The sequence below is a fragment of the Pseudoliparis swirei genome, chromosome 23 (genome assembly GCF_029220125.1).
Source record: "Pseudoliparis swirei isolate HS2019 ecotype Mariana Trench chromosome 23, NWPU_hadal_v1, whole genome shotgun sequence".
NCBI classification, from domain to species: domain Eukaryota; kingdom Metazoa; phylum Chordata; class Actinopteri; order Perciformes; family Liparidae; genus Pseudoliparis; species Pseudoliparis swirei.
In genome coordinates this window covers 8,275,698-8,297,782 of record NC_079410.1, presented here as the reverse complement: position 1 = coordinate 8,297,782, position 22,085 = coordinate 8,275,698, and the positions used below count along the sequence as shown (strand labels likewise).

Genomic DNA, 22,085 nt, shown 5'->3' with positions numbered 1-22,085 from the left:
CAAGGAGAAAAAGATTTGCTAGTTGCGTTGATCCTGCCACATGTTCAATGTGCAAGTAAGTGACCATCGGTTTCATGACTGGTCATGAAACAGTCTCAATTTAATACCGATACCTCTATATGACCTACTTACTGGTGTGTAATATGTCTTTTTTTATTTATGAAATACGTCATGAGACATATTATTGCATCAATATATGAATGTATGTTGGTGGCCGACACAAAGCAAACTAACTCTTTGGCTGACATTAGTTGGACGTAGTTAAAGGTTAGCTGCATTTGTCGAGCAAAGCAAGCGCAGCAAAGCTGTCTGTGATTATGAGCATGATACCCAGCATGCAACAGGCTGACAATAGTAGTCTGTATGAAGTCGAGAGGCTAAACCACTGAAGTGAACCAGGAGCTCTATTTGAAGATTAAAATTAATAGTTTTAGAAAGAATTTTCTTCATTATTCAACATCAAGACTTAAGGTGGTGGTGCTCATGAGAAATGCAGTTTTTATTGCGTGGCAACACGACTGCTTTGGTCAGCAGAGGCTGGACTGTGGATTGGATTACATGTATAACGAGTAAAACTACAATTTGGTGTACAAGACAGTCTCAATGGAGACGGTTCCTTCAGTATTATGTGTACAAACATAAACAGGATGATGAAATACAATGCATTTGCTAAATTTTAGACATTTGAGGCCATATGACTGTTTGACTATATTGTCAAATTTCAGTGGAAGTGAATTAAAATGACGTTAGTATAACATCCATAAAAACACACGGTCTCCATAAAAATGAAATGACTAAGTGACATAAATAATTGAATGCATGCTAAATAATGCATTTGATAAACTATACTATCGCCTTTACTCTTGATGTCTTTGATAGGAAGTGGAAACCAAAGAAACCCCTCCACCCGGATTTTTCTTAGCATGATATCCTCCAACATTGTCCCCTCAGTGCTCCGTTGTTTCTATCGGTCTGGACTTCGGTAGCGATCATTCAGCTTTTAAATCATCTTAAATCTGTGGACGCTGAACTGCAGGAAAGACGGAAGTTGTTCCTTATGTCCTAAGACTTGAGCAGAATACCTGGCCGTTCCTGTTTTTAATGATCTCCCCTTCCTCCTTTGCTCTTTTTCTATCTTTTCACCTCTTTCACGCTTCATACCAACATCCAATATCTCTCTTAATTCTTCCTCCACATCCTTCTAACCTAAAAACGTTTCACATAATTAGAGTTATTTCAGGTCAACAAGGAATATGAGGAAGAATGTATGAAGTTGGGAAACTTTTTAATCTCAGTCTTGACATGCTCGTTACAGAGTTGATGTGTTTTTCAAAATGATGTGTCACAGTTCCCCACTAGGTATTTAGGGAGGCAATGATTGCAAACAATGGCCCTCTGCACTGTAGTTTGTACTGCAAGCAGTATCATTAACTTGACGGAAATTATACATTAATACCTAATAATTATACATTACGTTGAGTCCGGAAATATTCTGTTTTGTCATTGGATTCATTTGTATGTATTCCAAGTCCTATGAAATCCATGCACAATGATAAATTAAGATTGTTCTCAAAAGGAACCGATCCTGAGTCCCGTTGGCCTCACATTGTTATGGCAGCTTATTGTGGGCACGCTTTGGAGAATTTAATGTCCCTTCAGCTGAAAGAAATGTCAACAATTTAAACAAATACCACGCCTTTGCTCAGTAGTGCCAGCGTGGAGATGGGGAATGGTGTGTCCTTTTTAGAGTAAATACGAACTTGGCAGGTGCTCCAGGGTTCTAATGGTGGTGCTCCGTCTGTAAGACTGGCTTTTGCTTCTGTCTTTCTCTCTGAATCATTTGTGTGTGTTCGTTAACTCTCTTTCCCCTTAATTTCTAGCTGTGTATGTGTTTTTGTATATATATATTTATCTATCTGTGTGCTCCTGTCCTACCTCCATGTTGTCTAACCTCTGTCTGTTACATATTTATGTGAGGGTCTATATTTCCTCTATCTCTGACTAAGTCTATACTTTCTAGGGAAATGGACTAATAAATAGATGTGTGCAGTGATACAATGAAGTGTTTTTCGAATCAACAGAAATAATCAAAATAATCAAACAGCATGCAAAAATAGCACAGCAGCTAAACATATACATTTAAAGCGATTATTACGTGAATGTTAAATCAGAAAGTAATTATGAGTAAATACATTTGTAACAGAGGGAGAGCATTGTAATTATAGAGGCAAGGCTGGTACATGCTGTATATTAACATAAAGACAAACTCACAAAACAATCAATTAAGCCATTTGAGCCAATGAAGTCTGATTTAACTACGATAGGGGTTTACGACACTGATGGCTGATGGTGAGATCCGAACCAGTCAGAACAGACTCATACACATCCAGATAGTGCCTTAATTCAATTGGTGGAAATCAAATAGCACTCCAGAAAGGCTCAGCAGTCTCAATGGAGATGATTATCGCTCCTTTAATCCAATTCGTCTGGTCGGAGGGCTGCTGGTGTTTTGGACCGCTTGTGCTGCTGTCCTGCACATTTCTGCAGCAAGACTGAGCTAAATGTCCAGACAGGTTCCCGACGCAGAGACACTTGCCTGATGACTGACCACGTTCGGCTTCAGGGATACCTTGACATTTTGCTCATATGGTTTTTCACCAGGCAATATTTGTTCTAGGAGGCACAGTGTGCTTAGAATGACTTCATTTGTGGCCATGTTGATGCATTTCTTGCAATCTTCATGAATAGGGATTTAAGCTCTGACATGTCGTATAGCTTATGAGGTTTCAGCTCACAGTTCATCAATGCATTCGAAAGGAAAAATATGATGTCATTAAATTATTAATGCAATTAATAAAAAGGCATATGGCCTGTAAACTCCTCATAATGAAATGAGGCAGTAGTTTGGTGCTGTGTAACAGTCGCACCTTTAGTCTACATTTTGAGTGTACGTGTTTATGTGCATGTGTGTTAGTTTTGGTAGTGTATGGCTGGGAGGGTTGATGTAAAAAGAAGGTCCTGTGTTCTCTTTTTCTCTCTCTTTGTCTCTCATATTGATGTTTTCCCTCGAAATCCCTCCTTTCTCCGTTCTTTTCTCCCACCCTCTGTCTTTTTGTGTCTCTCTCTCTCTATTCGTCTCACTGTCTCTCACCCCTCATCTCTCCGTTTGGACCAGCAGCAGCGGCGGCGGGTAAAGTCTTTTTCCTCCTCATGTTCTCCCTCTGCACTCTCAGCGCCTGTTCTTCTGATCACACATCTCTTCCCTTTTCATCCATCACAGTTGACTTCTGTACTAGTCTGTTCTTCCCCTTTGTCCATTGTTCACCATGGAACAGCTCTGACTCAAACTAAACCTCAAGTTATCTATCAGGTTCTCAACTGAATCACACAGATACCATCTGAAAAATATCATTCATAGACGGAAAGCAAAAGGACCCAAGAAAATGTGACCAAACAAATCCATGCAGCCATAACGAACTGCATGGAACAAACAACAGAAAAACAATCTGGAAGCTAAGGAGGGTTCACACACACACACACACACACACACACACACACACACACACATTTAGAGCACACACCCATACAAGTGTGTGTTTACTTGCTCACACAAAGTCTAAACACATGCAACCACCAGCAGTCTACCATCTGGTATAACAGCTGGAGACACAGCTGCCTTCTTCCCTAAGAACAACTGTCAGTGACTTTTGACCTTAATCTTTTCCTCTAATATGCAAGAAATTTAGAAAAATCTGGGAAAAGAGTGAAAACTCCCAGACAGTTTTCCATGATGCTAGTTCGGCATTTATCTTTAGTAAACACGTTGTGTTTTTTCTGTTTACATTCAAGCCCTTTGTTAGCATCAGTTAACTCCTGTATTGGTTATTGTACGTAAGTGCATTGTCAGTTAACTGGCAAGCTCACTTATAGTACTTACTTTTTTTCTTTTTATCTGTGTAAAAAGTGTTGAGTGCTGAACCCAAAGTTATTTTCATTTTCTTCACATATGTAGGCTACCTAGAAAAGCCCAAGTTACAAAGCGCTTAAAATGAGGATGTTTGGATCAGCATTTCAATCAAGAAATGCTTCCTAAAATATCGTTGTCTCTGTTTCCATGCTGTTTGAACAATGCTGTGAAACCTGCTTATCCGAGTTGTAGTTTAAAGTGAATAGAAATGAACTGGTTGGGCCATCAAAAGAGAGAGTTTGGCTGTTCATTCAGGTGTTTAACACTTTGTTGACACTGTGACCCTACTACGTTGTGAAATAGTTGTTTTTTTCTCATTTAAATATCTAATGGGGAGCATTTGTAAGCTGTCAGTATGTTAACAGGAGGGCCTTTTACTGTAAGTTAGCACTCTAATAGGGCTCCCGCTAGTCAGCTGCTAGGGCGGCTCTCAAACTCTCTCTGTAAATGTCTCTGTGTAGAATAGAGTTCACCATCACTCAACCTGCTGCTTAAAAGAAGAAATATTGCAGCATGGAAAGCAAGGTTTCAATGCAGCATGAATATATTTCACCATTAGCCGGGCATGTGCACGGAGAGGCTTTAGCCTTCCTTGTAAAGCATTGAAATACATTTCAATTGATTAAGCAAGTGTAGCTTCTAGTTAGCATTCAGACAGGAATGACTCCGGTTGTTCCCATAGCATGGACTGTAGTTGTCAACGACCACCTAGCTCTAGCATGTAGCTACAGCGCTAACCTCACGCGTAGAAATAAGCGGAATATGATCGCAGTGCTGCATGTGTTGCTACGTATTTCACCCAGACGCAGTTACTCATGTTGAGTTAACTCGGACACAATTACCATCAAGGAATCGCTGCTCACTGCCATTTTGGATTTGAAAGGACTGAGCCTGCGATATCCGCTGAACCTGCTGACTCTATTTTCTTTTTTGTGTGTGTGTGCGTGTGTGTGTGTGTGTGTGTGTGCGTGCGTGCGTACGTGTGCATATCTGTTTCTGTGTGCGCACATATAGGGGCAGCAGTAAGGGAAAAGACATCAGCACGATCAAGTCTCTGAGGGTACTGAGAGTGTTGCGACCTCTGAAGACCATCAAACGTCTTCCTAAACTCAAGGTATGCTTACATAGAATATATTTGACCTCAGATTAGAGTTACCCGTACTACTCTGGGAAATCAAAGGCGTGACAACAAATGTCTTTCATTTTTGTTCATGATAAATTGATTCACCTTGAAAGTGATAGAAAGTGATATAGATAGCAGAGCTGCCAACTTTTCAAAAAACCTTGGAGTGAGATTTTGTCGGGGGTGACCAAAATGTTGCCGCGCACGCAGCCACACACGTTGGTGGCTCAAATATCAGGAACTTTGAATTAATGTGGCGTTGTACCCATGTTGTACCCTGCATTCTGGCCTGGCAAAGGTCTTTTACGAGGCATCTTTGCTACTTTAAAGAATTAAAATGTTTTTTAATAACTCTACTCTTATTTACAAAAACATGCCTAATTCTATTGCACAAATGTCCTGTCTTTATGTTAAATTCTTTATAATACATCTTACTTGTTCAAAGTGCTGTTTGGAAAATTGTTGAGAGGGGCCGTTTCCTAGGCCTGCAAATAAAGTGATAAATGCTATGTGGGCAGCCTTAACAAACAATGCTCTGATGTGTTGAGCATGCAGGATACCAAGAGGATAACAAGGTGCTCTCCTGCTGCTTGTTATGACAGCTGAGTTTACATCACCTCACAAAATCACACGTACAAACACAACCAATTATTTCAAGATTGAAAGTTTAACCCTTGTGTTGCCTTCGGATCAATTTGACCCGATTCAATGTTTCACCCTCCTGTCGCCTTCGGGTCAATATGACCCGATTCAATGTGTAACCCTCCTGTTACCTTTATATTTACTAACATATTTTACCCTTGAGGTCAATATGACCCCAGCTATTAAAATCTCCAGAAAATTATTAGAATTAATATTGTTTTCCAAGTTTAAGTGTGAGGTACTTTATGTTTGTTTGTTGACTCCCGAAAGAACACCGACATTAAACATTGAATCGGGTCAAATTGACCCGAAGGCGACAGGAGGGTTAAATATTGAATCGGGTCAAAATGACCCGAAGGCAACACAAGGGTTACGAGAGTGAGAACTTAATTGAACCACATGTCATTAACAGGGCTCTTAAGTTTTGAAGACAGGCACGAGTGACATATCTATCCAGGATGCTTTATTTTCATTGGTTGCTGGAATAAATCTTACCCAGATACAACAGATACGTTCTTTTCTGATTGGCTATTGTGTACCCCATTTCTTTTTTTTGATTGGCTGATAAGTGGCACCTCACAGCAGAACTCCAGGGGAGCGCTTGATTCCTCCACGGTGAGGGCAGCGCGGCCAGCTCATGTTTGCGTGCTGCGGCACATTAAAACATTAAATAGCCGATAGTTTTTTCAGCGTGAGAAATACGATGTGTGGCGGGAGTGCGTGACGTAAGACCGAAATGCGTGACTGTCACGCTCAACGCGTGACACTTGAGAGCCCTGCATTAACACACCGTAGTCTCTGCTCGTTGTGTCTGTTTGAAAATCTTCTTCTGTTGCTAACTTCGGGACTCTGGGGTAAATAGGATGTCTATGCAGCAAATAGGTTTATAGATGCGCTCCTTAGCGCCATCTATCGTCGCGGAGTTTGAAAAGAAACCAACGCGCCTCCGCCCAAAATCAGAATTTCTTTTGCCGTGAGAAATTGGTTGTGTGGCGTGAGAGCGTGTGAAAACATGCAAAAGCGTGTGTCACACGGCGAAACCGTGAGAGTTGGTAGCTCTGAGATAGTGTATCTTAGACATGTTCACGTTGCTTAATCTGCTGCATTACAGATTGGGCCATAATGTACCATCTTAACCTTGTAATGGCATCGAATGCCACAATGTAAGACCAAAACCCAAGTCATTTTAATCCAATGTATTTCTTTCACACAATAACCAACATGTCTCCTTCTGTCTTCCTCAGGCTGTGTTTGACTGTGTGGTGAACTCTCTGAAGAATGTGCTGAACATCCTGATCGTCTACTTACTCTTCATGTTCATCTTTGCTGTGGTGGCCGTGCAGCTCTTCAAGGGGCGCTTCTTTTACTGCACTGATGAATCCAAAGAATTTGAGCGCGACTGCAGGTCAGGAAATCCCCATCTGCGAGCTTCACAATGTCCCGGTCGCCTTCTTAACATTGAGTTGAGGCCCCTTTGTGCATAACGCTTGCCTCTGGTGATTTTAAGAGCCTTTTTTCCTTTTCCACAATGCATCCTCAGAATCTACTCGGGGGACACACATGTACACATTTGGAAACAAACTCTCCCCTCAATGCTGATTATGTGATTTGTGCGTTTCAGGGGCGAGTATCTGGTGTATGAATACAATAACGAAGTGAAGGCGCAGAAGCGGGAGTGGAAGAAGTACGATTTCCACTACGACAACGTGGCTTGGGCCCTCCTCACCCTCTTCACCGTTTCTACCGGAGAGGGGTGGCCGCAGTGAGTATCACAGAACATGCACCGTCACCGTCACATGCGGCACACATGCTTTCCAATTCTAACCCTCCACTGTCCCCCTTCTCTCTCTCCGCAGGGTACTGAAGCATTCAGTGGATGCGACCTATGAGAATCGGGGCCCGAGCCCGGGGTACCGGATGGAAATGTCCATCTTTTACGTGGTGTACTTCGTGGTCTTCCCCTTCTTCTTCGTCAACATCTTCGTGGCTCTCATCATCATCACGTTCCAAGAGCAAGGAGACAAGATGATGGAGGACTATAGTTTAGAAAAGAATGAGGTGAGGAAGGACTCAAATAGGGAAGATAGAGATGAAAATATTGGGGAGGTGACCCTTGGGCAGGAAGAACTACTGGGGAGAGGAAAAGGGGGAAGAAGCCGAACGGGATGAGAACAACAACTTGTTTTTTTGTGTTTTGCAGAGAGCCTGTATAGACTTTGCCATCAACACCAGGCCCCTGACACGCCACATGCCTCAGAACAAGCTGAGCTTTCAATACCGCATGTGGGAGTTTGTGGTTTCGCCGCCATTTGAGTATACCATCATGGCGATGATCGCGCTCAACACGGTCGTGCTGATGATGAAGGTAAACCTTTCAATGCTAATAACATTAAAGCAAAGACATACTAACAACATAACATTATCTACTTTTAGGTTTCCGAAGCTAATATTTCTCTCTCTCTCTTTCTCTATTTCTTGCCGTCTTCACCTCAGTTACAAAACATAAGCACTGGGTTGAACTTACTCAGATGCTGCCGTGTACACTATTTCCTGTGATAAAATAATTGTAATGAATCTGTCTGACTCCCCTCCTTTCTGTGTGTGTGTGTGTTTGTGTGTTTGTGTCTAGTATGACGGCGCTTCTGAGACCTATGAAGCTGTGCTAGCCAACCTGAACATAGTGTTTACCTCCCTCTTCTCCATGGAGTGTGTACTGAAGATCATCGCCTTTGGAGTACTGGTGAGTGGATGCGTGTGAGTTGAGGATATACTGCTCTACTGTATCTTTGTAGAGAGAGCTGAAGAAAAAATCTGTTATTATGACCTGGTGTCACTTTGGACAACACAAATAAATCAGTGCTTGACCACCAGCAGCTGATGACAGCAGCGGCTAACATTCATTGCACTCTGCACACAATCCACTCTTGGCCTATAGCCCAGGAAAACTCTTCTATGTTGTGTTTTTGAGTAATTAGAATTAATAGTCTTAAGAGAAAGTACTTAAAACTAGTCAGAACAGGCAGACTCAATATGCTTGCATGCCTGATAAGCAAAACAATGGCCTTAAAGAGACTAAGATGTAGAAGACATTGGACTCAGCAAATTAAACGACGCTTTTCTTGTTTCAAGTCGTGGAGGCAGACCCATCCAATATTTAGCTAATTTGGGACACATTTTCGGTCTTGCTTTTTTTCTTACATATTTAAGGGAAGACTGTGGGGAAATAATGGCCTATTAAATGTACATGCAAAAAAAAACAAATATACAATGAAATAGCAAACTGCCAGAAGTCATCAGTAAAGTGTGCAGTCATCGGAGCTGCACCGGAAAAAAAGGAGGGAGGGGGGGAAATGGATAGAAGAGATATTTTAGGGGTGAATGTTGGAAGGAGATAAGAACAGAGGGGGAACTGTCATATCCTAATGAGTGGAATGAGATTGAATGACAGACAGGCAGCAAAGATTACAGAGAGGGTGGAGATTAAAATGCAGCGTGCACAATCAAGGCCGGGCCGAAGAGATGTCTGTGTGTGTGTGTGTGTGTTAAGGTGGTTTACTTTAATAACCTCCCCGTGTCCCCCCACTTGTCTAATGCACAGTTTGGCTGCAGGCGAAGTGTAGGAGAGCAAAAGAACAGAACTCGCTGGTCGATGTTCGCCATCCCTCTTTCTCTCTCGTCGCTGGAATTTTAAAGAGAACATTTTCAAATCCATCCTGATGTATTTCTGTTTCGTATACATTAATTACACGTGATCCTGTTTTTTATGATAGATTTTTGAAACACGAAGGAATTGCCCACGACTTTGCGTCGGTTGGGTTGTTTGATGGCGTTGCGTTCTCATGCAGCACAAGTTGTCCGAAGCTTTTCTGCTGGCGTCCGTCCAACATGCCGCCATATGTCTGATCGGATTTATTTCCTGTTCCTGTTCCTGTCGGACACTGACGTGCCTCCCCCCCCCCCTTTCTTTCCCATTCTTGTCCTCTTTCTGTCTGACTTATATTCTCTCTCTGTCTCACGCTTTCTTTCTTTCATCGTCTCACTCTTTTCGTTTCACTGTTGCTGCAATGCCACCATATGTTTTCCCTTGATCCGTCGATGCTTCATCTCATTGCATCGCCCAATTTTTCTGTCAATATTCAATCCTCCCTTTCCCATCTCCCCCTGACACATCCACGCTTTGTCTCACTTCTTCACATCCTCTCATCACCCTCTCAACTTCCCTATTTCTTCCTCTTGCTCCTCTTCTTTTCTCTCTCTCTCTCTCTTTTGTCCTGTTCACAGAATTATTTCAAAGATGCCTGGAATATTTTTGACTGTGTGACAGTTCTGGGCAGCGTTACTGACATCCTGGTCACCGAGCTTGGGGTAAGGAGCAGGATCTGATACATTGTCTTTGTAGATGTGTTAGAGCTCTACTGAGGAGTCAAAACTGTTCACAGGCTGACATGATATTGTGTTAGAAATGTGTGTTGAGTGTCTGCGAAGCTGTTTGTGACGATGTGTTATCTGAGCTTCAGCGTGTGTCTGTGGACTAATACATCTGTCACATGGTCTCCAACACATACAGTAGACAGGACAATAAGTTAGGGGAGAGCAGGAGTTAGAGGCCACTGTCGAGTCTTGCATTGCTCAGTCATGCAGGAGCATAAAAGCCTTCTATAATTGTCCCAGTTGGAGGGCCGAGAAGAGACCAGACTTCAGCTAGCCGGCCCTGAGCCTCTGACAGCAGGGCAGGAGGCATGCTGGGGCTCTGTGGCGAGTCAGTGCACAGCTTCTGCAAGCAATCTAATAGCCAATCTAATTATCAGATTGCATCTCAGGTTGTCCAATGGAGACTTTACGGTTGCATCAGACATCTGTTAGTTACTACGGCTGAAGAACAAACAGTTAGAGCGAAGGAATACAGAAGCATCATAGCTAAAAGCCAGTGGTCTGATTAAATAGATTAGTGTTAGTTCAATTATTGCTACACAGTGCACTAAATTGCTTTCAGTCAGTGATGCCATGACGGCAAGGTAGTTTGGTAATGTAACACCATGATATCTCCACATTATTAAACCACATGATCCTGCTTTGTTAAATGTAGTGTAGTGCCAATTTAAAAACAAGGTAGCACATGGCTGTGAAACTGTGTATGTGTGCTAGTCCGTGTGTGAACGTGCATATATCTTTTAAACTGAGAAAATATTCTCAAGGTGTGTTCAGGCTAAACATGAGGCGATATTTAGACGTACAAATGTGTGCTCCGTTTACCAGAGCATGAAGATGCATCCGTGCGAGTTGAAAATGATTAACTAAATAATTCCGATATATTTCCGCGACTTTATAAATCTATTTCGTAAATGTACTAAAATGAGACGATAACTGTACCTGCTTCTGTGTTAACTTGTGTCTGTGATGACTGTTGATTTCTTTCTTGTTTTTTTATCTTTTTACATGCTCTCTTTAAATCGTCCACAAACTTAACGACGATCTACTGTAAACTACTTCGCCCCTCCCCCTTCTCCCCCAACACCTCCTACTTCCTGCGATTCCATCCAATCAAAATGCACTATGAATCCTCTGTGTCCACCCATGACAACCGGCTTGGTCAATCTCTCTGGTTGTTTTTCGAACCAACCAAAAATCCAAAAATTTGCTGCTATAAACCATATGTCTGCAACATCCACATGTAGATGGTTTGTAATTTTTTGGAGATCTTATTTTACTGCATCTGTTTTAACTGCATCCCAGCAAATGTTATCGCTGTGAAATGTGCACGTTATGCTTGACCCCCGAGCACACAGAACTCTAAACTCCTAGTGAGCTCTAAATTTTAAATTAAATGTGTCACCCCTCTAGCAGTCACTGTATCTATCCATATATTTTTATACAACCGTAAATCCCACCCACACTGTACGCCCTTTACTGAGAACTAGTGTTCAGTTTGTAAAGGATTGGATTGTATAAACTGGAATTTATTGCTATATACTGTATATCCAGTGATATTATCCATCCATTTTATGTGCATACACACACATACACACACACACACATATTACAGTGACTGGGAGAGTGAATCCAAAAGCTTCGCCCGTGGCAGAGAGAACAAGTGATGCATGCTGCCCTTTGCATGTCTCTTGAAGGAACCTTTTATTTTCACAACACACACACACATACACACACATACACACACACGCAGAGCAATACATGACATGCTGTATTGTAGGTGGACCTGCATGTGCCTGCCGCCAGTCCCTTTTGAGCACTTCACGTCTCACTTAAACTCACCTTAACGGCACATCTTTTGTTCTTCACTGTGATACATGGCTGGAGAGCTCTGGATTACATAATTCACCTAAATTGATGTTATTAATTTGTTGTTTTTAAAAATGAAAACATATAGAAATGAATACGCTTTTACTCGATATCAAGTTTAATTGCCACATAGAAACACGGTGTGTAAGGCAACAGACTGAACATATATGAACTTAAAGGTAGTCACTTAAGATATAATGACCGTAGTTGGTGCTTCAGCCACCTTGGTGCTTTCGTTTGTCTGTGACATCACATCAGAACGTCACGGGACTCTGGCAGCCAATCCTATTGGACGGCGCATCAGCTGCCATTAGATTTAGCGGTTTGTGTTAGTTCACATCTGCATGCTGTCGGCTTGCTTCATTTTAAAATATTGCATATGTTGCCTTGAGAGAATTAGTGCATTTTGTTGTCTTTCCAAGGAAATGTCCTGACGTCCCTGCACTGTTAACTAATCACCATTCCGACCACAATTATTACGATGTAACCCAATTGGATGAACCTAGTTAGACTTGGATGATGTCCCTTCCCTTGTGATGTTTGGTTTGGTTTTGTCTAACCTGATGGATATGAAAAGCTTGTTGGAGCCTTGCTGGTTTGAGTTTGGTTTGCTTTGACTTGTTTGGCTCCTGATACTTTTATTTGAGTTTGAATCTTCCTCAGTTTGAGTTTGACTGTCCTTCCTTTATTTATTATATTTCGGTTGTCTAAGAACTTGTTTGCACACTGTGCATTACAACTAACGACTCTTTCCCTTTATCCCAACCCCAAATATATCCTCCTTTCCCCTCTCTATTGTATTGCTTCCCGTTTTCATTTCACTTTCCTATCTTCACATTTCCATCGCCATCCTCTTTCCTCCCCTCCTCTCTATCTGTCGCTCTTTCTCCGTGGTTATGTCGTGGCGGTAATGTAGAATAATTTCATCAACCTAAGTTTCCTGAGGCTGTTCAGGGCAGCTCGTCTCATCAAGCTGCTGCGCCAGGGAGAAACCATCCGTATCTTGCTGTGGACCTTCGTTCAGTCCTTCAAGGTTTCCACCCAATTATACAGTCTAACACACACAAGCAATCCCGTGCATTCACATTTGTAGATTTGAATGAAATACCCGTAACCCATATTGTGTATATATTCATGGACAACGGCCAGGTGCCGCCTTGTATACCATGCACAGTGCACCCGTATCTATCAAACCTCATACCAAACCATTAATCTGTCTCTCCTCAGGCACTGCCTTATGTCTGCCTCCTCATTGCCATGCTGTTCTTCATTTACGCCATTATTGGCATGCAGGTGGGTGAAGGCCTCAACCCAAAAAGTGCTTTTTGGATACATTAAATACATATTTGAGGGATAATGATGCTGAGGAAGATGTACAGAAGGAGAATGATAATGGTGATAAAGGATTTGGTGCACAATGCGAGGGGGATTATGGAAGTGGCTTGTGTGCAGTAAAGGATGTAGTTTTAGGCCCTGCTTCACAAATAAACAGGTACTCCGGTTTTTCAGTGTAAACAATGTGATTGTATTCAACAGCTGTTTGGAAGTATCGCAATTGAAGAAGACGGAGAGAGTGCCATCAATCAGCACAACAACTTCCAGACCTTCGTAATGGCTCTCATGCTGCTCTTCAGGTGTGTGTGTGTGTGTCTGTTTGCGTGTGTGTGTGTGTGTGTGAATCTGTATTTATACAGTGCGTATTACCTTTGTTTGCAACTCATGGTTATCTTCTAAACATCTTATGGGATTCTTGAATAAACATTCGAAACCTGACAGACTCAATACTCCAAATGTGTCATAAATCAAGTGTGTTTTTGTGTTTTGTAGAAGTGCAACCGGAGAGGCGTGGCACGAGATAATGCTTTCGTGTCTGGGGAGCAAGAGGTGTGACCCTCAGACAGGAAATCCGGAGCCGGAGTGTGGCAGCCAGTTTGCATACCTCTACTTTGTCTCCTTCATCTTCTTCTGTTCATTCTTGGTGAGTGTATATTACATAGAGCAAGACCCTCGGCCGCACCCTGTCCTAATTTCATGATCCAGTGCCTTTCACAAATCATTTTATGAGATCACCTTGTTATGTCAGTGCAAAGTCATCTGGCAAAGTATTTTCATTCCAAGAGTCCAGATGGGAAAGACCCACTCTCATTTTTCTTTAATCCAAACAAAGAACTGACCAGATATGCCATTTAAGTCGTTTTGCAGCTCTTAGTTACGACTCAGAGAGGAAGTCAGCTATTCTCCCTTTGACTGGCAACTTGTTTCTTAAAGACACATGATGTATTACTAATTATTACGCTGATGACTTTGTGAAATCAGTCTTGCGTGTCTCTGTTTATCAGAAAAATATTGACCATTTCTGCTTTTGCATGTTTTCATGTGTAGATGCTGAATCTGTTCGTGGCCGTCATCATGGATAACTTTGAGTATCTGACGAGAGATTCATCCATCCTGGGACCTCACCACCTGGATGAGTATGTCAGGATATGGGCCGAGTATGATCCTGCTGCCTGGTGAGTGGTCATGTGCATGCACTCATGGTGCACGTGCACATACACACACACATACCAGTAATCGGGCAGGCCTTAACACATCATGACCCTTCATGATTACTTAATAGCCCAGTGAAAGCAGAAGTGATATCCATAAACGTATCACATTTCTGGTTGTGTTTGCACCAGTAGTCTTCACAAAACCATAAAACCTGCTGGTGCTTGTTTTAAAAAGCGTGTTACTACAGAGCATATATCCCAAGCAATGAAATCTGTAACTTTTCAACCACGCTGTACATGTGTGTGTGATAGTAATTGTGTACAATCAGCACGAGGTGTTTAAGATGGTCCGGGAATAGACAAAAGACCGACAAAGCATTAGTGTCAACTGGTTAATGGAACAGACGTTTTGAGTGGAAGAGCTGCAAGGCGGCTGTAACGGATCTGAGCATAACCTCATCGGGCATCTGGTTATCTCTCTATCAGCCTACACCCCCTCCCTCCTCCTCCTCCTCTTCTCTGTAACGTGTCCTGAAATACCCCTCACTCCTTCCCAAACCCTTTTACTCCTCTGGAATCGGCATACTGTTGAAAGGAAAGTAAATGTGGCAACGTCTACACTCCAAACAAAGCTCCCATGTCCAGCTCTGTAGTCTAAAGGCCGGCGGTAGACATGCTATGTTTCATGGTATCGGTATTCCAGTGTGTTGCCCTCGTGCTGTCCAGTAGACTGCACACAGATGGTTCTAAACAGGGAAAGTGTTGAAGGAAGACGAAATAAGAGAATGTGAGGCATGCTCAATTTCACAGCTAGATCAAATATTAAAATGAGAACGGTTATCCGAAAGAATTAAGGAGAGGGTTAAATAGTTGATTGCAGGTTGTCAAAGGCCAAACTACACGGTTTGAATGCCAGTAGACATTCTTTAGAAATGTATAAAACGATTTCACGCCAACAAATTTAGAATGTTCCTTTCCTTGAAACTAGCATAATAGCTTTTTTCAACCCGACCTCACGATGATATGGAAACCACTGTACATGAATCAGAGGAAAGGGAAGAAAGACACCGGGCTGAAATTGAACACATATTTAAGAGGGAGGGGAGCTGCACATCACAAGCATTTAGCTGTTAACCAAGCACACGCCTTTCTACTCTGTTTGCAATTCCTTAATTACATTGTGCACACATCCAGTTCGGGGTTGGCCTGGAGAGAGGAAGGAAAGGGCTGTCAAGCTAAGGACGAAGAGTAGGACAAAGACAGCACATCAGAGAAGGAGGAAGATTTTTAAAGTGCCCTGTATTGGCTGTGCTGAGGACCACATGCACCACTGTGTGGCATGCAGTGAAGGGAGTAGAGCGAGTGTAGAGTGTGCGTAGGTTCATCCAGGTGCAGATGTGCTATTCACAGTATACATGTTGTATTTTCATATACTGTGTACTTGTCAATCTTGTGCTCTTCCTCCCAATGTTCTTTCTTCTTTCTGAATGTGTGTGTGTGTGTGTGTGTTTTCTCCTGTGTGTATGTGTTTCTTTCTTAACTCCCCTGTATTCTTCTTGCAGCGGGCGCATTCATTATAAGGACATGTACAGTTTATTACGAGTAATCGACCCGCCTCTCGGCTTAGGCAAGAAATGCCCCCATAGGGTGGCCTGCAAGGTTTGACTCCCATTCAAACAAAATCTCTCAACCACACATGCTAGCCACAGCATCCAGGAATGGAGTGAATGCCGCTTTATTTCAATTTTCTTCTTTTTCATTTCAATTTTACAACTTCTTTGCCACCTTGATCGACTTGCATTCTAAACTGCTGTGAGAATGTGCGGGACAATGCAGACACCCAGGGAAGCATGTGGAAATCCACATTAAGAAGCTTTACCACTTTTGTAAATTTAGTTTTTAAGATATAGATATATTCTTTTCCTAAATATTCTTTCATTTTGCTTGGAGCTTATGGCTATAATGAAGCAAGCTACGGTTGCTCACTGTAGTGTTGCATTGTTCTTGGTTTTTTGGGGGTTGGGGGAAAGACAGAAACTGCATTGACACCCCTTCCTCCTCCTCCTCCTCCCCCCCCCTCTCTCCTCGTCCGAGCAGCAGCAGCTTGGTGCTTGCTGTCAGGCTTTGCAAACACACACACACACACACACACACACACACAGGGCCTACGCCTTTATTGTCTTCTGAAACTACAAGAGAACATTTCATTCTCAAATTCCGATCCTCTTGTCTCCCCTCCCTCTGTCATTTACTCCCTCTCTTTTATGACTTGACAAACTGTTAGAGCGTACTGGAGCTCATAGAGAAGCCACACGGCTCAGTCTCTCCCAATCAGCCCAATAACCTTGTCTTTCTGTTGTTTTGTTCTTCTCCTTTGTTTTGTTCTTTTTCTCTCTCTCAATCTCTGTCGCTGCGATCCTTTTCTCTCTTTTCAACTCGACCCTCTGATCAATCGTCTGCTCAATCTCTCTCTCACTGCATCTTTTTCCTCCCAACTCCTCCCCTCTTGTCTTTGCCCCACTTCCAATATCTCAATATCTCTCTCTCTCTCTCTCTCTCTCTTTTTGGTGCTTTTGTTAACGGGGTGATGGCACTGGCTGATGATGCAGTGGCAGGATCAGTTGCAGGGAAATGTATGACATGCTGAGGCACATGTGTCCTCCACTAGGCCTCGGGAAGAGGTGACCAGCACGGGTGGCCTACAAGGTCAGAAAGGACCCCATCTTCGCCCGAGTCTCTTATGGGTGTCGGGGGAGGTTGGGGTAGGGGGGGGGGGAGGGGCTAGGGATTTAAGCGCTTAACGTGGTGTAACATTTAGTGTCGTCGTTTCTTTAGTTCTGTTTCTGTTTCTCTTCGTGGAAAGTGGGGGTGGGCTGGTCGGTGTTGTGGCGTTGTGTGCTGGTGTGGGATTGGCGGGTGGGGGTAGCAAGACAATTCGGGTGAAGGCTTAGGTGGGGTGTGTATCCGCAGGAGGGGACGAGAAGAGGGACCTTCTCAGCTCGTTTGCGCCGTGTACGATGGACACGCGAGCTCACCGACACAAACATGCAAAAGCCACGCACATTAAAATACATCGTGCCATTTTTTAAGCGCATACATCAATGCAGTTGTGTAAACATCTAGAGAGAGCAGACATCAATGATTAGAATTAATTAGGCAAACATTCAACTCATGTAGACACACACACACTGACACAGAAACATGCGTGTGCAGCAGGGCTTGGAAGGTCCGCTAGACTTACGTCCTCTGACTCGATCCGTCCTGTGGATGGGGCAGACACACACACACACACACACATGCACACACAGGAGGAAGTCATATCAACCTTCACATAGATACGATCTGTTATTCCTAATGGTAGAGAGAGCAGACGGGCTTCTCAGCGATGTGTTTTCCTCAGAGAGCCTTTGGTTGCCATACAGAAGCAGTTCTTTTTCAGTCACCCTTCATGAAGCAGCTCCAAGCCCCCGAGCAGCCTTTTCTATCTGCAAGTCCAATCTTCTCTTTGTCCTTTGGTTCTGTCGTCAATGCAGTTCTATTCTGTTTCCAGCCCCCCCCCCCCTCACCTTTGCATATCGCTCCCCTCACATATACACTCCCTCACCTGCCTTCTGCATGGCCGATAACCACCACCACCCCCACCAACCCCATGCACAGACCCCTGTCTGTCAAACAATCAGCACAGACACAATCAGTCTTCGACAAATTGGTATCGGATAGAAACATACAGAAGGATAACAAATGAACCTCTATGTTACCACATGTTCCCGTAACACCTCGACGTGTCTCATGAGACATCATTGGCAGATCACTGTGGGCCTCAGGGGGCAGCCGGCCAAACAGCCTGTAGGCACAGAGATCACTCCATCGCCAACCATCGCTTCATCCGACTCCCTTCTTTTTCTCCAGCAGGCCTGGGGCAAATAGTGCTGACGTTTTAAACTCTTTACGGTTCCATATGGAGCAGGATTTAAATACAAGTGCGGTTTATAATGTGTCAAAGAGGTTGCCAGCCAAGGAAGGTATACCAAACTTTTATATTTACATTCTATGGTTATTTTCGTAAAGAAATGTCCACCTATGATGTCCACTTTGTTACACAAATAGAACAAAAATGAGTTGTTGCCTGTGTGGACTAAAATGTATTATTTGACCCAGGTTTTATTGCACCCCTTGCCCTGTCCTTTTTCTCCCAACTCTACATTTGATGCTTTCCTTTTCTCCTCATCCTTTGGTTTTACCCTCAAACATCATCCCTAAAAGCTTCCTCCCCGTATTAAAAGGTAGACACTCTATCCCCCTGCCCAACAACCCAACATGCTTTAAATGCATGGTTTTCACTTCCCTACCATCTTAATCTGACCCTAGATAATTACCACTGGAAACACTTTCCAGAAGGCCGCCATCTCTGTGTTTATGCCTTACCCTCTCGTACCACTTTCCCTAAGCACCTTGCTTCAAACCTGACCTTTGACCTTCCATCCAGTCCACAGAACAATGACCCATCTAGCTCATAACCCTTTGATCTTCTCTGTCCTGAAGAGCGACAGCAGAGCCTTCAGGCAGGACGGCTTACGTACAGACACCGCCAACTAAGTCTGGTGATGTTTCTTTCTTTCTTTTTTTCTTCTTAATTCTCTCTTTTGTTTTTGTCTATTTTTGGTCACATTTTCTCTTGACACGCTCCAGCTCATAACCTATTAACCTACTGATTTTTGTATCTCTCTATCATCTCTGTCCCTTAGGCTTTCCCTATCAGCTATTATTATATATGTTTGGGCAGAACAGATATTTCTATTCACCTCATATTATCTTCGCCTAAAAAAACAATTATTTTGCATCTTAGCACCAAAACAGAACTTCAATGGTGGCCATTTTTTGTTTCCTCTTCTTTCTTTTTCCACAGAATGCTGCTCTCTCTCACCTATTAACCCTCCAAGTCTGTGCCCATTTTTCACACATTAGACACCAGATAATTCGCGATTGAGCTAGATGCTCTTTTATGTTAGCCGAGCGCCATCTTTTGCAAATTGTCTTATTCCCTTCAATAACATCCACGTTAATACAACTCACAAACTCATTTTAATGTCTCCAACAGAGGATGCTTTCTGTGTACGGCTGTGCAGCTGCTTGTCCTGAGAGGCATATTGCGTGTGCATCGCATGCTGCATGAGGGCGGGATGTGCAAGAAAGGTTTGGGGGAATAGAGATTTAGAGAAAGTGTTGATGGATGGATAAAAGGAGAGGCACTTAATGGGGATATGGGGGAGGCATGATATGCTGCATGTTTGGGTTGTCGCCGTCTTCTGTCACCAAACACACACGAACGTCACTCTGTCATCTGTGAGTTGGTGTGTGAACTCTCTGTTGCAATTATAGACCAACAAGACCTATAAAGGATCAAACAATAAACAACAAACAAAGTGTTCCCCTTGCTTAGATTGGTCCCTTTGTTGTTTTTTGTTTATTGGCTTGTCATCTGGTCTCTGTTATCGTCACTGTGAACCTCCAAACCACTAGGGGGAGCTCTGGATAATAGTAACTTCCACTCAGCCTGTCCTCCTGTTTCTTTGTTGGAGGCTCAGGAGCAGCGGTTCAACCGACCTGTGAGGTATTTGGGATTTCGACAAGCAAACATAGATAACATTATTGCTATACAATAAGTGTATATATAAGTTGAGGGAAAAATCTGAACAACATGTCTTGATTTAGTACCTTTGCACTCACAGGTTCTCTCATATGACAAAACAGATTTAAATCTGTGAATCCCTGAAAATTGCATTAAATATATAATATGGTTAATTTGTCTTGAGTCTGGCCATGTGTTAGAGTTAGACAGACATCGTCTGCTACATACAGATCCTATGCAAAGCTCCTTCGACCTCCTTTCCCCAAACCCCTCCCTTCTCCACACTCCCCTTTTGTCACCTGGAGGTTCCACATACATTCCACTCCACTTGTTTCCCCATCGTCTCACCACTCAACCTGATTGGCTCTCCCACAGCGACTGCTCCGTATGGATCTGCCCGTGGCCGATGACAACTCGGTCCACTTCAACTCCACCCTCATGGCCTTGATCCGCACAGCACTGGACGTCAAGATCGCCAAGGGTGCGGAAGGTTTGGAATCCCTCTTTCTTCCTTTGGTCCAATTTTCACATGCTTTCTTCTCCTTTCTCTTATTTCCCCTGTAGTGCAGCGCTGTCTGCTTATTTCGAATCCTGAACCCAGAAACCTTCAGCTCTTCCTGATGCTTCTCCTACAGGAGCTTAAGTACAGCGTGGTTTCTTTGGCAGCAGATCCTGCGTGTAGCATGTTGTGTGAGGCTGAGGTCCCTTGGAATCGAGGTTCTTTCGAGTCCACTTAAAAAAAACGAATCACTTGTGTACCTTTTCCAGTGCAGTTATGATTTGATCATAGCAATTATTTAAAAACCGTACTAATAAAAATCTTGTGTTTGTTTGTTTTTTCTTTGTTTTCATGTTTGTATGTCCCCCTTATACATTTTTGTATCAATCTGAATGGGTATGAATGGGTTGTATCTATGGATAAACTGTTTTGTGTATATATTCTGTGCATGCCTGAATTTTTCGTCCATGTACTTGGCCATGAATGTCCACGTATCTATCTATATATGTGCGTATGTATCTGTATATATGTGCATGCGCGTGATTGATGAATGTGCGTAGGTGGTATTGACAAGCACCAGATGGACGCAGAGCTGAGGAAAGAGATGATGGCGATCTGGCCCAACCTCTCCCAGAAGACTCTGGATTTGCTGGTTACGCCACATAAGTGTAAGTTGCAGAGTGTTGTGCAGGCGCAGCAATGTGGCTCGGATGCAGCCGCCCTGTGTGCCGCCCAGTGCTCCAACGTTGTTTCTCTTCACGCCACATGAAGGACCGCTTCTCTCAGCCAGTCTCTCTCTTACTGCTGCACCCTCTGATACAGCTGGCACATTACCTCGCACATCCACACCTCTAAACCTCAGACCTGTGAAGACATAAACAGAAGCATCGGAGAAAGCGCCGGCTGCACGGTAGACACAGAACAACGAGACATACAATCCCCTCCCACTCCTGTCCTTTCATTTCGCCGCAGCAACCACACTCACCAGAATACAGCCACCACCAACCCTTCTCAACCTCTCTGTGCCTCCGATCAGAGGGTGCCTCACTATAGATCAACCCTCTATAGACGTCTTTTCACTTCAGGGGTAGTTAGCTGTGTGCCCTAGGCTTGCTGTGCTTGATAAAATATAGTGTCTATTTTTAGTCTTATGAAACTAAGCACAAATGCACAGGTGCTAATGCACTCGTTGCATGATATATAGTTGCTTTAGTTTGTGAAATGCATGATATTTGCTCTCTGGATGTATTGTGCATTTAGCATTACATTTGCAACCAAGATATCACAGATTTATTTATTGTATTTTTGTTGACGACTTGGTTAAATGATTGCAGATTCCTGAAGCGACTGAGTTTTGTATGATCTATATCACAATGAGATGCTTTGATTTCAAGGTTTACCTGTGACAATTATAAATGCTATATCGACTCAAACTAAAG

At 43.0% G+C, this 22,085-nt stretch overlaps 1 protein-coding gene across 1 annotated transcript in view; it reads left to right on the top strand.

Moving 5' to 3' along the window:
• The window catches only part of cacna1aa (calcium channel, voltage-dependent, P/Q type, alpha 1A subunit, a), a 74,249-nt gene that overhangs the window by 37,655 nt on the left and 14,509 nt on the right, over positions 1-22,085 (top strand). Inside the window, exons 27-43 of the mRNA XM_056406829.1 lie at positions 3,182-3,190; positions 4,982-5,081; positions 6,977-7,137; positions 7,354-7,494; positions 7,589-7,790; positions 7,933-8,097; positions 8,362-8,472; positions 10,014-10,097; positions 11,408-11,410; positions 12,946-13,062; positions 13,257-13,322; positions 13,566-13,663; positions 13,857-14,007; positions 14,412-14,539; positions 16,081-16,177; positions 20,523-20,637; positions 21,207-21,314. Of these exons, the coding sequence (XP_056262804.1) occupies positions 3,182-3,190; positions 4,982-5,081; positions 6,977-7,137; positions 7,354-7,494; positions 7,589-7,790; positions 7,933-8,097; positions 8,362-8,472; positions 10,014-10,097; positions 11,408-11,410; positions 12,946-13,062; positions 13,257-13,322; positions 13,566-13,663; positions 13,857-14,007; positions 14,412-14,539; positions 16,081-16,177; positions 20,523-20,637; positions 21,207-21,314 (1,856 nt within the window). The remainder of the gene's footprint in view (positions 1-3,181; positions 3,191-4,981; positions 5,082-6,976; positions 7,138-7,353; positions 7,495-7,588; positions 7,791-7,932; positions 8,098-8,361; positions 8,473-10,013; positions 10,098-11,407; positions 11,411-12,945; positions 13,063-13,256; positions 13,323-13,565; positions 13,664-13,856; positions 14,008-14,411; positions 14,540-16,080; positions 16,178-20,522; positions 20,638-21,206; positions 21,315-22,085) is intronic.